The sequence below is a fragment of the Triticum urartu genome, chromosome 4A (assembly GCF_056163025.1).
Source record: "Triticum urartu cultivar PI428250 chromosome 4A, HENAU_Tu73, whole genome shotgun sequence".
NCBI classification, from domain to species: domain Eukaryota; kingdom Viridiplantae; phylum Streptophyta; class Magnoliopsida; order Poales; family Poaceae; genus Triticum; species Triticum urartu.
Genome location: NC_141876.1, coordinates 608407077 through 608422914, shown reverse-complemented (window position 1 = coordinate 608422914; position 15838 = coordinate 608407077). Strand labels below are relative to the sequence as shown.

Sequence of the window (15838 nt, the reverse complement as noted above, 5' to 3'; positions counted from 1 at the left end):
CTCTTTTGTTTCCCACGCTTCCTCTCCTTTGTCCTCAGAGCAGTGGTGGAGCTAACAGAAGTTCTCTCGGGGGAGGGGGCAAACAAGAAATACACAACTGGGGTGGGGTGGGGTGGGGTGGGGTGGGGGGAAGCAGAATACTAAACTCTCCTTGATTTAACCCTCTAGAAAAAAATCCCCTTCACTAATTAGACTACGCATATGATGTTCATTGACTTGGAGAAGGCCTATGATTATGTGGTGCGCCTTGTAGAAACACAAAATCCCAGCAAAGTATATTACCCTCGTAAGGACATGTACGATAATATTGTGACAAGTGTTCAAACAAGTGATGGCGGCATTGATGACTTTCCGCACCAGGGGTCCGCTTTGAGACCTTATCTTTTTTGCTTTGGTGATGGATATGAGGCTACAAGGGATATACAAAGAGATATCTCATGGTGTATGCTCTTTGTGGACGATGTGATGCTAGTCGACGATAGTCAGATGGGTGTCAATAGGAAGTTAGAGTCATGAAGACAAACCTTGGAGTTGAAAGGTTTTAGGCTTAGTAGAACTAAAACCGAGTACAAGGGGTGCGATTTCAGTACTGTTAGGCACACGGAGGAGGATGTTAGTCTTGATGGGCATGTGGTGCCTCTGAAGGACATCTTCGATATTTGGAGTCAATGATGTAGAAGAATGGAGGTATTGATGAAGATGTGAACCATCGAATCAAAGTCGGATGAATGAAGTGGCACCAAGCTTATGGCATTGTCTGTGACAAGAGGTGCCACAAAAACTAAAAGGCAAGTTCTGTAGGACGGCGGTTTGACCCGCAATGTTGTATGAAGCTGAGTCTTGGCCCATTAAAAGGCGACATATTCAATAGTTAGGTGTGGCAGAGATGCGCATGATGAGATGGATGTGTGGCCACACGAGGAAGGACCAAATCCGGAATGATGATATACTAGATAGATTGGGGTAGCATCGATTGAAGAGAAGTTTGTCCAACATCGTCTGAGATAGTTTGGGCATATTCGGTGCAGGCCTCTAGAAACTCAAGTGCATAGCGGATGACTAAAGTGTGTAGATAATGTCAATAGAGGTCGGGGTAGGCCGAACTTGACATGGAAGGAGTCCGTAAAGAGAGATCTGAAGAATTGGAATATCATCAAAGAACTTGCCATGGACAGGGGTGCGTGGAAGCTTATTATCCATGTACGAAAACCTGAGTTGGCTGCGAGATTTTATGGGTCTCACATCTAGCCTACCCCAACTTGTTTGAAATTAAGTTGTTGTTGTTGTTGTTGGTGGACAGTGGCCATCCAGAACTGCACGCGTAGCTCCGCCGCTGCTCAAAGCCTACCCTCTCTTCCTGCCGCTCTCTCTTCCCCTGATGACGGAGTTGCTTTTGCTGCTACTAGTACCAAGACCAACAATTTGTTTCTCTTTCTGTAAGATGGGAAAAAAGTAACCTTGCTGCATGCTGAATTAATCACATAGGATCAATGTCTGACGGTTGTACATGATCGTCAGAGAGATACCAAACTATTCCTAAAGCAAATTAAGCCCGCAGTAGATAGTGTATATATAGTTAAATATTGTTGTTGACTAGTACTAGTTCGCTTGACGACGCGCACATGCCAGCCATCAATCCATCGCTCCTTGCACAAAACTACTCAGCACGCACCACCCCAGTTGTTTCCTGGCTCTTTCTGGCCGACAAGGAATAGAGTCTTGGCCATAATTCGCTTAACACTGTTTGATGAACATGCTAATCAACCACTACTCCACTAAGATAACATTACTGAGCCATCGTGATTAGGTAGATGAGTCAGCAAAAGTTTTTCAGCTACAACTAGCTCGTACCCACCAACCCAATTGATTGCCCATCTTTCAACACTTTTCTCAACTCCCTCTATACAACTAGCTGTTTTTATATTTTCAGATTACAAAAACCTATATCTATCATCCATATTGCATTTGTATCACCATCTCTTCGCCGAACTAGTGCATCTATACAATTTACCGTTGTATTGGGTGTGTTGGAGACACAAGAGACTCTTTGTTATTTGGTTGCAGGGTTGTTTGAGAGAGACCTTCTTCATCCTACGCCTCCCACGGATTGATAAACGTTAGATCATCCATTTGAGGGAAATTTGCTACTGTCCTACGAACATCTGTACTTGGAGGACCAACAACGTCTATAAGAATTGTTCTCAATCTGCTTTCAACATGCTGGACCCATGAGCACATGCCATTGCCAGCTGTTGTCAAAAAGCTTGGAGCACTCACTTATTCCTTTCCTCTTGCTCTGACGAGGACAATTCTCTCCACTTTCCCACACAGTACGTATATTGTGTTTCGATCTATACGATTGGGTGGGCAGTGCTAACGCCACCGTAGTTTTCCTACCAACATTTGCAGGCATAATTCATTTGAAAACTCGTCGTCTGCATTCTGAAATACTTCCACCGTTTCATAGTGTAAGAATTTTTTGACTCTAGTATAATGTCAAAAAACATCTTACATTACGGGCGGAGGGAGTATTTATTAATAAGTAACCTGAACACGCTTACTAAAGGAGCAAGATTCCTCTGTCCTCTGTGCACTCCTTATCTAAAACAGTGCATGTATATCATTGTCGTCCTTGATCCACTCATGAAATCGACATGGAGGACCCAGCAACACATGCCACCCCTACCTATTATTGCTTGCTACGCAGCACCCAATTATTGCCTACTCCTTTCCTCTTCCTCCATCCGCTCACTTCTCCGTCTCCACTCTCCCAGCAGCACACATGACAAACACCAACGAGAGAGACGAGCATCATAGCTAGCAGAGGGCATCGATCCATCCATGGAGGTCGTGGTGAGCGCCTCCCATGGCGTGATGGGTCCCCTGCTGGGGAAGCTTGCCGACTTGCTCGCCGGCAAGTACGGCCGCATACGAGGGGTCCGCGGTGAGATCCTTTCCCTCCAAGCTGAGCTGACCAGCATGCATGCCGCGCTCAAAAACTACACCATGCTAGAAGACCTTGATGTCCAGGTGAAGGCGTGGATATCGCTGCTCAGGGAGTTGGCCTATGATACCGAGGATTGCATCGACAAGTTCATCCGTCGCCTCGGCAAACGCAGGCGTCGGGGAGGCTTCAAGGAGCTCCTCCGTGAAACCACTCGCTTCCTCAAATCGCTCGATTCTCGCTCTGGAATTGCCGACCAGATCGACGAGCTCAAGGCCCGCATCAAGCATGTCAAAGAGCTCAAGGATTGTTACAAGCTGAGTGAGATTCCGTGCAGCAAGACCGAGCATGCGGCCGTGGATCCTCGGCTGTGTGCTCTGTTTGCCGAGGAGGCACACCTTGTGGGTGTGGAGGGTCCAAGAGATGATCTTGTCAAGTGGATGTTGAAAGAAGAAACAAACAACTCCACCAAGGATCGTAAGGTGTTGTCAATTGTTGGATTTGGTGGATTAGGAAAGACAACACTCGCAAATGAGGTCTATCGCAAGATTCATGGGAATTTCGATTGTCAGGCTTTTGTATCGGTCTCACAAAAGCCATATATAAAGAATATTATAAAGGATGTAATCTCTCAAGTGCCATGCCAAGATGGATCCACAAAAGACACAAGTGATTGGGATGAAAAGAAGTCCATTGCGAAGCTAAGAGAACTGCTTCAAGATAAAAGGTAACTTTAACTTCTGTTGTTATTTTTCAGAACATTCCTTACAAATGTTTCACAAATTTTGGTAGTTACTCATTACTATTGGATGTCCAATTATATCTTTCACGTAAAGAAAAAAAAGAACAATTGTGGCTTGTGCAATTCATCCTTGTCTCTTGTATTAAAATATAGTCCATATATACCCAAGTAAGCATTGAGAAACAATATTTGCACATAAAAATATATCAAATAAACATTGTTGTTTTTTGAATGAGTACTAGTAGACTTGTGTATTTCCACTTAAATAGTATTGAAGTGGTGTATGCTAAATTATTTTTCTAGTTGAATTCCATTTCAAAACCAGTTAACATCATCTGCTACTATTTATTAGGTATCTTGTCATAGTGGATGATATATGGTCTACTCAAGCATGGAACAATATCAAGTGTGCTTTTCCATACAATAATTGTTCTAGCAGAATTATAACTACTACACGCATTATTGATGTGGCAAAATCATGTTGTCCTGGTAGTGATGACCGTGTATATGAAATGGCAGCCCTAAGTGATCTTCACTCCAAAAGATTGTTTCTCAAAAGAATTTTCGGCTCTGAGGACCACTGCCCTGATATGCTGAAAGAAAGTTCAAATGAAATCCTGAAAAAATGTGGAGGCCTACCACTGGCAATTGTTAGTATATCTAGTTTGTTAGCAAATAGACCAGCTGTCAAGGAGGAGTGGGAGAAGATTAGAAGATCAATTGGTTCTGCACTGGAAAATAACCAGAGTTTGGAGGGAATGAGTAAGATACTATTACTTAGCTACAATGATCTTCCACCTAATCTCAAGACATGTTTATTGTATTTAAGTGTATTCCCCGAGGATTATGTGATTGATCGAGAGAGGTTAGTGAGGCGGTGGATAGCGGAAGGATTTATCTCTGAAGAGCGTGGACAAAGCCAGCAAGAAGTCGCTGAGAGATACTTCTATGAGCTTGTCAACAAAAGCATGGTACAGCCTGAGGACATCGGCTATGATGGCAAGGCTCGTGCTTGCCGAGTCCATGACATGATGCTAGAAATTATTATTTCAAAATCAAATGAAGATAATTTCATCGTTGTGATAGGTGGTGGCCAAACAAGTTTAGCAAATCGTCAAGGTTTTATTCGGCGACTATCAATCCAGCACATTGATCATGAGCTTGCACATTTACTTGCACAAGAAGATCTAAGCCATGTTCGATCTCTGACAGTAACATGTTCAGCTTGCATCAAACACTTGCCTAGTCTTGCTAAATTTGAAGCTCTACGTGTACTGGATTTTGCAGGTTGTGAGGGTTTGGAAAAGTATGATATGAAAAGTATTGGCAAATTGTTCCATCTAAAGTACCTAAACTTTCCAGCCACGAGAATTCCAAAGCTACCGTCAGGGATCGTGTTGCTACGTGACCTAGAGACACTACATTTTGGAGCTACACCAGTGGAAGAGTTGCCCACTGGATTCGCTCAGCTGACCAAACTACAACACTTAATTGGTGGAGGTTGGACAATTATACCAAAGAAGATTGGAAATATGAGGAACTTACGGGAGATATCAGGCTTTAGTGTTACCAAGAGTCCAGCAGATGTGGTGGAGGATCTTGGGAACCTGCCAGGTTTGGAGGAAATTGATATATATCTCAATGGTGGAGAATCTGACGAGTTCAGGAGGCATGAAGAAATGTTACTTTCCTCACTGTGCAAGCTTGGTAGCTGCAAGCTCCGGTCTTTAAGGATAAGATGGAACGATGGTTCCCTCGAATTCTTAGGGTCTTGGTCCCCATTGCCATTTACCCTTCAAGAATTTCATATGGTCGGTGACTACTATTTCACGAAAGTTCCAGAGTGGATTGCTCCAGCACTCACCAGCCTTTCTTTCCTAGACATCAATTTAGCTGAATTGACAGAGGAGGGTCTGGTCACTCTTGGAGAGCTCCCAGCTTTACTTCACCTTGTACTGTGGTTTAGAAAAATACCTGATGATAGGGTTATAGTCCGAGGATTCCCAAGTCTGAAGCAGTTTACCATCTATAGTAATGATGCGTCAGCATACGTCACATTTGTCAAAGGGTCCATGCCCAAGCTTAAGAAGCTTGATTTTCTTATCAATGTATCAATGGCAAAAACATATGGCTTCTATTTAGGCATTGAGCATCTCACATGTCTTAAACAAGCAACGGCAAGGCTTGACAATAAGGGCGCTACACCTTCCGAGAGAAAGGCTGCAGAGGCTGTGATCAGGGTTGAAGCAGGTGCCCATCCAAACCATCCCGCAGTTACTATTTGTGAGGAATACCAGTGTTCTGAAGAGGACAGTGAAGACATTTGTGGTGACGAGAAAAAGAGCAAGGAAGATGGTGGCACTGATGAGAATTAAGATGCTCATCTTCCGAGTGGAACGATCCTCATCACCAACTGCAAGAGGTATTATTACAGACTGACCATTCTTTCTTTTACCATCAACATGCATCTTTTGTCCAAAACTGATTTTGGCGCTGATATATAGGATGATGTGCGGTTGGCTGGGTTACTTGGAGATTTGGAGTGCCATACTAAAGGAAGGCCTGGAAATAAGAAGCTGTAGCAGGGTGATGGTCACATTCAGAAAGACGGCGATAGTGGTCTGGTTGCTAATTGCTACGTTGAATTCCTATTGTTCACTTTTCATAATTATTAGGGCACAACCTCTCTGTCTTGGCATTTCTGTTGAATACTCTTCTAGATAGAGATATAATATTGATTCTGGCTTTGCTCGCTCGAGAATTAAGCTATATATGTTTGCATTTGGGACCCCTGCGGCAAAATGATGCGTTTGATTGCCTTTCTTGCTTACCTTCTGCGATTATGACTCAAGAGTCAAGACTGTATTTTTGCTTAAAAACTTGTGTTTTGTTTCAGGTAGTTCACTATTGTAATGTCGATTTGAATTCTGAATTATTTCTGCTGAATACTTTGTGATGATGGAAATGTAATATTGATTCTCTCTTGCTTGCTTACTTGCTTGGACCTGTTTGTCTGAGCAAGTTGGATGGCTGTACGTCATTGCTTCTTCTTTGTATCTATGTTGGGAATGATCAGGTTTACATGTCCTGAAAGCATGCTTGCTGCTGCATCATAGTGTAGATGAAACTGAAGATTTTTTTTTTTGAAAAGGAGGATGACCCCCGGCCTCTGCATCTGAAAGATGCATGCGGCCATTTAATTGATTATTCACAAAGACTTACAAAGAAATACATCAATAAGTCTGAAGCCGCCATCTTCGCAACATCCGTCGCTACTCCTATCTAACTGATGAAAGGGTGCCGAGAGTCCGGGCCAAATACTAAACAGACCTCGCACCAATGCCTAACATCTAAAACCTGAGGCCCCAACTAAGCCACCTGCTCTGGGGCACTCACCGGTTCGGCGCCCTCTTAGAGGCTACTGCCGCCATCTTCCACCGATCCATCTTCAGAGCATGCACCGACGCATCAATCGTCAAGCCTGCAGTCGACGCCACCACGACGTCACACAACGACACCTCCCTACGCGCGTCCATCATCACACAGCCGTTGCCGAGACCCTGCTGCGCCACGCCGCCGAGACTCCACATCGCCGATGCGAAGAAGAAACGCCGCTCCACCAGTAAAACAGTAAAATCGTCCACTGGTCTCTTGATCCAATGCACACCTCCAAGAATGACGCCCCAAGGAGGGAACGACACAAGAGCGCCGCCATCATCCGATCAATTGATCAAGGGTTTCCCCCGTAGGTATCGGGAGGAGCTGGGAGCTTCACCTCGATGATGCCTTCAAGAAGAAAACGATGCAAGGGCGTCGCCATCATCGGCTCCGGCCACAGGCCGAAGACTAGGTTTTCACCCGGATCTGTCCCAAGTAATCCAGCCGACAAACTGTGTATTCTCTCGACCGCCTTCAAAGCCCCAGATCTAGCCGCCTAGATCCGGAGACCATCCGCAACAGCACTACCATCATGGGAGCCCTTGGCACACTGGCCACTGCCTGTAGGTGCCACCACTGGAGCCTAGGAGGAGGGCTGCCACCCCACCTCTCCAAACTGTGAGAGCCGTCGAGAGGGATCCTACACGCTCGTCACCGTCTCTGATCCGAACTAATCTGGAGACCAAGCCACCAGATCGCCGGTGCAGATTCGCCTTGGACAGGGACAGCACCACGCTATGCCACCGCGGGCAGCCCGAGCTTCACCTGCCGCCACCTTCCAGGGCCGCCTCACCGGGATCCAGGCCGAACGTCGCCGCCGCCAGATCGACGAGCCTTCGGCCACCGCAACCATGGCCGTGGTGACCACGCGGACGGCGCCCAGCGGCCTGCACCACCCGGACTCCCACGTCGCCAGCAGCTCCGCCGCCTCCGCCCACCACCACGCCGACGCCTTGCATCGTCGCCGGAGGCGAGTCACCGCACCGCCGCGACCCAGATCTAGGAGAAACGCCCCGGCGGGTGACCTGCCTCACCCGATCTCGACACGGGAGGGAAGTGGTCCTCCGCCACCGCCGTCGGCCGGCCGGGGCTTCGCCCGGCGGCTTCCTCCGGCAGCGACGGAGGGGAGGACGCGTGGGAGATAGCCCGGCAGCGGAGATGAGATCTCCGCCAGTCGCCCTAGCAGGGGCAGATGAAACTGAAGATGAATTACAATTTGGTTGCCATGCTTCAAAACACAAGCTGCATGCATGGCGCACGCTGGAATTAATAGCTAGTTGTGCTGCTGAAGGCAAGCACTTGCGATCTCTTCCTGGCCGTCTCCGGCGCTGATACTCCGGCAGGCGGCTGCTGCACCGTTGCATCTCCGGCCGATCCACCCCTCGCCTGTCAGGACTCAGCATGTACTAGCTGCTGTATTGGAGAAAAATTAAGGAAAGATGTGCGCATGCACGATGCGTGGGTGCAGCAGTGTAATACCGATCAATTGCTATTGTCCAGCTACAACCGGCATCAAACTTTTTCTTCCCTTGCGCTACTCTTCATTACAACGACAGACAAAAATGGAAGTGTATGTGAATTGCATTCCTCCATCTTAAAAAGAACTGGTCGGATTACTTCCCTAAAACTAGTCTCATAAATCTGGCTTACATGCGATGTGATGGATTACACTTGTTTGTAGTAGCTTGTGAAGGGTGGACAGTATTTATTTTTTTATTTTGCTCAAAAAAAGTTGGCTTTATTCCTTCTGTCGCACGCACAGGCAGAACTCCGACCGGGCCGGCTCAAGAAAACGCTAGCCAAGTATCGAACCGAGGATCTGGGGCAACAGATACGCTGGTACTACCAGTTCAGCTACCGACTAAATCTTTTCAATTAGCAACACAAAGCAATATAGGCCTAAAGAAAAGCTACACAAAACTATAAGAATCCACACCAGATTCAAATATTTTTTTAAATTTCGAATGCAAAAAATGTTTTGATTCTTTTTGAGTGTATGAAAAGCGACCACATGTCAAATTTGTGAACAAATTTACGAAACTAAATTTGGAGAATTCAAACAAACTTTTGGAACATGCACATTTTTTAAAACACCCGAACAAAATTAGGAAAATGGACATTCTTTAAAATTCACAAACAATTTTTAAACGGGAACATTTTTAATCTCCTGATTTTTATTGAAAACACGGACATTTTTAGAATTTTATGAAATATAGGAATAATTTTTTAAACTCAACTACAAAATTAGAACATACCAACATTTTTATTTTTGTGATTTTTTCTTGAAACTAAACCAATTTTTGAAATCAAAAAGATTTATCTAAAAAGTTGTCAAAATATAAAAAAAATCTGAACACATTTTCAAAATAAGGAACATTTTTTAAAAATCCATCTATGGACAACACAAGGTCTCGGTTTCGAGCCAACCCTGCGGCTTATTGTTTATAACAGAAAAATTTAAAGCAGGCCGGCCCAGCAGAGAGCAGGGTGTGCGTCTGCGTTTTAATACAAAAATGAATAATTTCGACCATTGAACATTTTTCAATATACATTGAACATTTTTAATATACAATGAACATCTCTTAACTACACATTGAACACTTGTGTGATATACGCTAAACAATTTGTAAATACATAGTGAACATTACTGTGATATATGCTGAACAATTTGAAAATACACAATGAACATTACTGTGATATACGCTGAACAATTTGAAAATACACAAAAAAGAAGAAAGTAAAAATAAACAGAAGTAACACAGATTGTTCGTCGTATTAAAGTATTATTAATGAAAACATACACAATGAAACATTTCCTTATAATGTATTAATGAAAAAAAATGAAAAGAAAGAAAGAACCTAAAGGAAAAGGCAGGAAGAACATGAAAGAACGAGAAAGAAAAAACCTAAAAGATAAAATAAAACTAAAGGTCAACAAAAGAAATGAACGGAAAAATAAAGCAGTGAATGGGCAGCGCGCCCGCGAAATGGCCGGCCCACGCGCGGGCATAGCCACTGCTGCGGGCGGCAAATAGGTTCCGCCACCAATCCCAGCCATACTCCAAGGTTTGATTTAGACCGGGATTACATAGTTTAGGATGCAAACGACAAGAATTTGGACTTGAGGGTTTGATTCGCCGAACCTCTACGAGTTCAAGGTTTAAAATAGACTTTTTCCGTCCCTGGACTCTGCCTAGTGGCTGTTTTCTTCATGTCCACGAGGAGAAATTGCATGCCTGGCGTGCTGTTCCATCGGTTTAGTTAGCCTGGACAAGTTAAAAAAGAAAAGATAAAAGGAGATGTTTTGCCCAGACAGTAGGCTTAGCCTGGCTCAGGCGTCTAGTTGCGTGTGGCTGGACGTGCTGCAACACGCCTTGCCTGTAATTAATATAATTTTTTATTCACTAGTTGACACAGCAGCAGGCAACGTCGAATCCAAATAAGGCACTGCCAGCCTAGCCTAAACACGCAGAAAAATGTTGCTTACCAGGTCCATGCCAGGCACCTAATTTTCCCAGACACGGACCCCAAGATGCCATCCAAACTAACCTTAAAGCCGCTCATTATGCCTAGCCTAACATAGCCCTGCATTCATACGTGTTCTTTTTTGACATGGACGAGGTACCCAACTTGCACTCTGCCGATATTATCGCGCGCACCGGGTGATCCCTGCTCACTGAGTTCATACATATACGTTGAGAAAGCACCGGAAAGAAGCAGCCAACTACTATGGCACAAAGCAAGCCGTGCCATTTCATTTCGCTTTTAAAAGAGGATACATGAATCAGACGCGCTAATCAACGAGTTCAACAAAAAATTATGAAAAAACTGAAGACGAGAGACTGCCATTGCCAATGCCGAAGGAAAGAGGAGCCATAAATTCCGTTACGACCATGAAATTAGCCCACACGGCATGGCCGCCTAACCAACACTAGTAGAAAAGGGGGCAATGGTACAGGTCCGGCCAGCCCATTAGTCCCGGTTCAATCCAGAACCGGGACCAATGGGGGCATTGGACCCGGTTCGTGAGCCCCGGGGGCCGGCCGGGCCACGTGGGCCATTGGTCCCGGTTCGTCTGGACCTTTTGGTCCCGGTTGGTGGGACGAACCGGGACCAATGCCTCGCTCCTGACCCACCACCATTGGTCCCGGTTGGTGGCATGAACCGGGACTAAAGGCTGCCCTTTAGTCCCGGTTCATGCCACCAACCTGGACCAATTAGTTGCCTATATATACCCCTCGCCCGCGAGCAGAGCACTCCCAGTGCTTTGTTTTTCGTGGCCGGCGAGGGGAGAGCTTTGTGGTGCTCTAGCTCACCTCCTATGCACACGAGGTGTTCGATGGAATGCCCAAGCCACACTACTTAAGCTTTCTCCTCTCCAAACTCGACCTCCAAGCTCCATTTCCCTCAATATTTGTCTAGGTTTAGCGGTCCGTCACGTCCCGTCCCCGTCTTCACCGCCGTCGATCGCGCGCGCCGATCTCGTCGCCGGCACCACCGTGGTGAGCCTCTTGTTCTTATCTTCTTTCTGAAAGGAAAAAAAAATTCTTACTTGTATGTTTATATAGATACTTGTATAATTTTGTTACTTTTATTATTGCATCTTATATAGTGCGATGGTTTTGGTATCCGCCCCCGTCGGCCCTCGTCCTGTCTATGATTCGGATGTGGTATATATTATCTTTTCATAACTATTGGTTCATTTATTGTTTATGACAATTATGCCGACCAACGTGACATAGATTTTATTTATCTAGGAGGTTGTTGAACCGGAAATTCCAACCGACCCTATTGTCGAGAGGTTAAATTTAGTTGAAGAAGAAAACAATTTGTTGAAGGAAACAATTAGAAAAATTGAGGAGGAGAAGATGATATTGGAGTTGCATGTTGCGGATGTCGTACCGAGGCTTGGTATCATTATGCCATTCATACCGAGGCTTGATATCATTATACCGTGACAAGATCAAGATGGATGCAATGCGCTTGAAGATTAGAAAGATTAGAAAATATGTCATTCATACCGAGGCTTGGTATCATTATGCCGTTGGATCAGTTGTTACATTGTTGCGATTATGATCGCATTTGTTTTCGCATTGAAATATTTTACATAGTTTCAGTGTATGGTTTAATTAATTTAGATGCTCTGCAGAGCTTTATGTTGTTAGATGAGAACTATGCATGTACTTTGGTTTTAATGTGATGATGAACTTCTATTAATTTGGTCACTTAATTATCTATTCATGATGTTCTGTAATGATTTTTGACACACTTAATTATATATAATGCACGCAGATGAACTGGCAATGGATGTACGGTTCAAGACACACCTCCGAGTACATTAAGGGCGTGCATGATTTTTTCGAAGTGGCTGAGGCAAACAAGCAGAATGGTTTTATGTGTTGTCCATGCCCTATACGTGGGAATACGAAGTCTTACTCTGACCGAAAAATCCTCCATACCCACCTGGTTTACAAGGGTTTCATGCCACACTATAATGTTTGGATGAGGCATGGAGAAATAGGGGTTATGATGGAAGACGGCGAAGAAGAAGAGTACGATGACAACTATGTGCCCCCTGAATACGGTGATGCTACTGAACATCAAGAGGAACCAGACGATGTGCACGATGATGCTGCAACGGGCGAAGCTGCTGAAGATCAAGAGGAAGCAGACGATGTGCCCGATGATGATGATCTCCGCCGGGTCATTGTCAATGCAAGGACGCAATGCGAAAGTCAAAAGGAGAAGCTGAATTTCGATCGCATGTTAGAGGACCACAAAAAAGGGTTGTACCCCAATTGCGAAGATGGCAACACAAAGCTCGGTACCGTACTGGAATTGCTGTAGTGGAAGGCAGAGAATGCTGTGCCTGACAAAGGATTTGAGAAGCTACTGAAAATATTGAAGAAGAAGCTTCCAAAGGATAACGAATTGCCCGACAGTACATACGCAGCAAAGAAGGTCGTATGCCCTCTAGGATTGGAGGTGCAGAAGATACATGCATGCCCTAATGACTGCATCCTCTATCGCGGTGCGTACAAGGATCTGAACGCATGCCCGGTATGCGGTGCATTACGGTATAAGATCAGACGAGATGACCCTGGTGATGTTAACGGCGAGCCCCCCAGGAAGAGGGTTCCTGCGAAGGTGATGTGGTATGCTCCTATAATACCACGGTTGAAACGTCTGTTCAGAAACGGAGAGCATGCCAAGTTGATGCGATGGCACAGTGAGGACCGTAAGAAAGACGGGAAGTTGAGAGCACCCGCTGACGGGTCGCAGTGGAGAAAAATTGAGAGAAAGTACTAGGATGAGTTTGCAAGTGAGCCGAGGAACGTATGGTTTGCTTTAAGCGCGGATGGCATTAATCCTTTCGGGGAGCAGAGCAGCAATCACAGCACCTGGCCCGTGACTCTATGTATGTATAACCTTCCTCCTTGGATGTGCATGAAGCGGAAGTTCATTATGATGTCAGTTCTCATCCAAGGCCCTAAGCAACCCGGCAACGACATTGATGTGTACCTAAGGCCATTAGTTGAAGAACTTTTACAGCTGTGGAATGGAAACGGTGTACGTACATGGGATGAGCACAAACAGGAGGAATTTAACCTAAAGGCGTTGCTGTTCGTGACCATCAACGATTGGCCCGCTCTCAGTAACCTTTCAGGACAGACAAACAAGGGATACCACGCATGCACGCACTGTTTACTTGACACCGATAGTATATACCTGGCAAGCTGTAGGAAGAATGTGTACCTGGGCCATCGTCGATTTCTTCCGACCAACCATCAATGTCGAAAGAAAGGCAAGCATTTCAAAGGCGAGGCAGATCACCGGAAGAAGCCCGCCATGCGTACCGGTGATCACGTACTTGCTATGGTCAATGATTTACACGTAATCTTTGGAAAGGGTCCTGGCGGACTAGCTGTTCCGAGTGACGCTGGGGGACACGCACCCATGTGGAAGAAGAAATCTATATTTTGGGACCTACCCTACTGGAAAGACCTAGAGGTCCGCTTTTCGATCGACGTGATGCACGCGACGAAGAACCTTTGCATGAACCTGCTAGGCTTCTTGGGCGTGTATGGGAAGACAAAAGATACAGCTGAGGCACGGGAGGACCTGCAACGTTTGCACGAAAAATACTGCATGCCTCCAAAGCAGTATGAAGGTCCTGCCAGCTATGCTCTTACCAAAGAAGAGAAGGAAATCTTCTTTGAATGCCTGCTTAGTATGAAGGTCCCGACTGGCTTCTCGTCGAATATAAAAGGAATAATAAATATGGCAGAGAAAAAGTTTCAGAACCTAAAGTCTCATGACTGCCACGTGATTATGACGCAACTGCTTCCGGTTGCATTGAGGGGGCTTCTACCGGAAAACGTCCGATTAGCCATTGTGAAGCTATGTGCATTTCTCAATGCAATCTCTGAGAAGGTGATCGATCCAGAAATCATACCAAGGCTAAGGAGTGATGTGGTGCAATGTCTTGTCAGTTTCGAGCTGGTGTTCCCACCATCCTTCTTCAATATCATGACGCACGTCCTAGTTCATCTAGTTGACGAGATTGTCATTTTGGGCCCCGTATTTCTACACAATATGTACCCCTTTGAGAGGTTCATGGGAGTCCTAAAGAAATATGTCCGTAACCGCGCTAGGCCAGAAGGAAGCATCTCCATGGGCCATCAAACAGAGGATGTCATCGGGTTTTGTGTTGACTTCATTCCTGGCCTTAAGAAGATAGGTCTCCCTAAATCGCGGTATGAGGGGAGACTGACTGGAAAAGGCACGCTTGGAAGGGACTCAATAATATGCAGGGACGGATATTCTTGGTCTCAAGCACACTACACAGTTCTACAGAACTCTACCTTGGTGACCCCGTATGTCGATGAACACAAGAACAGTCTGCGCTCCAAACACCCGGAGCAGTGCGACGACTGGATTACATGTGAACACATCAGGACTTTCAGCAGTTGGTTGGAAGCACGTATCAGAGGTGACAACACTGTTTGTAATGAGCTGTACTTGTTGTCCAGGGGGCCATCTTTGACTGTATTGATTTGGAAAGGATACGAGATAAATGGGAATACATTTTACACGATTGACCAAGATCAAAAAAGCACCAACCAAAACAGCGGTGTCCGCTTTGATGCAACAACCGAGAGGGGAAAGGACACATATTATGGTTACATAGTGGACATATGGGAACTTGACTACGGACATGATTTTAAGGTCCCTTTGTTTAAGGGCAAATGGGTCAATCTGTCAGGAGGCGGGGTACAGGTAGACCCACAGTACGGAATGATAACAGTGGATCTGAAAAATCTTGGGTACACTGACGAACCGTTCGTCCTAGCCAATGATGTGGCACAGGTTATCTATGTGAAGGACATGTCTACCAGACCGAGAAAGAGAAAAGATAAGGAAGCGAATACATCATACGATGAGCCAAAGCGCCACATAGTTCTTTCAGGAAAAAAGGGACATCGTGGGAGTGAAGGACAAGACAGATATGTCTGAAGATTATGAAAAGTTTCATGAAATTCCTCCCTTTAAAGTCAAGGCTGACCCCAGTATCCTGATAAACGATGAAGATTATCCATGGTTACGGCGCAATAAGCAAATGACACAAGCGAAGAAAAAGTGAAGACTTTCTCCCGCAACTATTATGATGATACCATGCCAACTTTGTAACTGACGAGTATGATACCATTGTC

General features: G+C 45.3%; 1 protein-coding gene across 1 annotated transcript; it reads left to right on the top strand.

Annotated features, from left to right (window-relative positions):
- The first annotated feature begins 2645 nt into the window (after positions 1-2645).
- Positions 2646-6670, top strand: LOC125528840 (disease resistance protein Pik-2). Its single transcript, XM_048693272.2, has 3 exons — positions 2646-3671; positions 4039-6108; positions 6191-6670. Exons 1-2 carry the CDS (start codon positions 2842-2844, stop codon positions 6059-6061), a joined length of 2853 nt encoding a protein of 950 aa, XP_048549229.2. The 5' UTR covers positions 2646-2841; the 3' UTR covers positions 6062-6108; positions 6191-6670.
- The last annotated feature ends 9168 nt before the right edge of the window (positions 6671-15838 follow it).

What these genes read in the sequence shown, in the direction of transcription:
- LOC125528840 (XM_048693272.2), top strand. Translation starts at nt 2,842, where the DNA reads ATGGAGGTCGTGGTGAGCGCCTCCCATGGCGTGATGGGTCCCCTGCTG. An exon ending in GAACTGCTTCAAGATAAAAG is followed by an intron (nt 3,672 to 4,038) that starts GTAACTTTAACT and finishes ACTATTTATTAG; the next exon opens with GTATCTTGTCATAGTGGATG.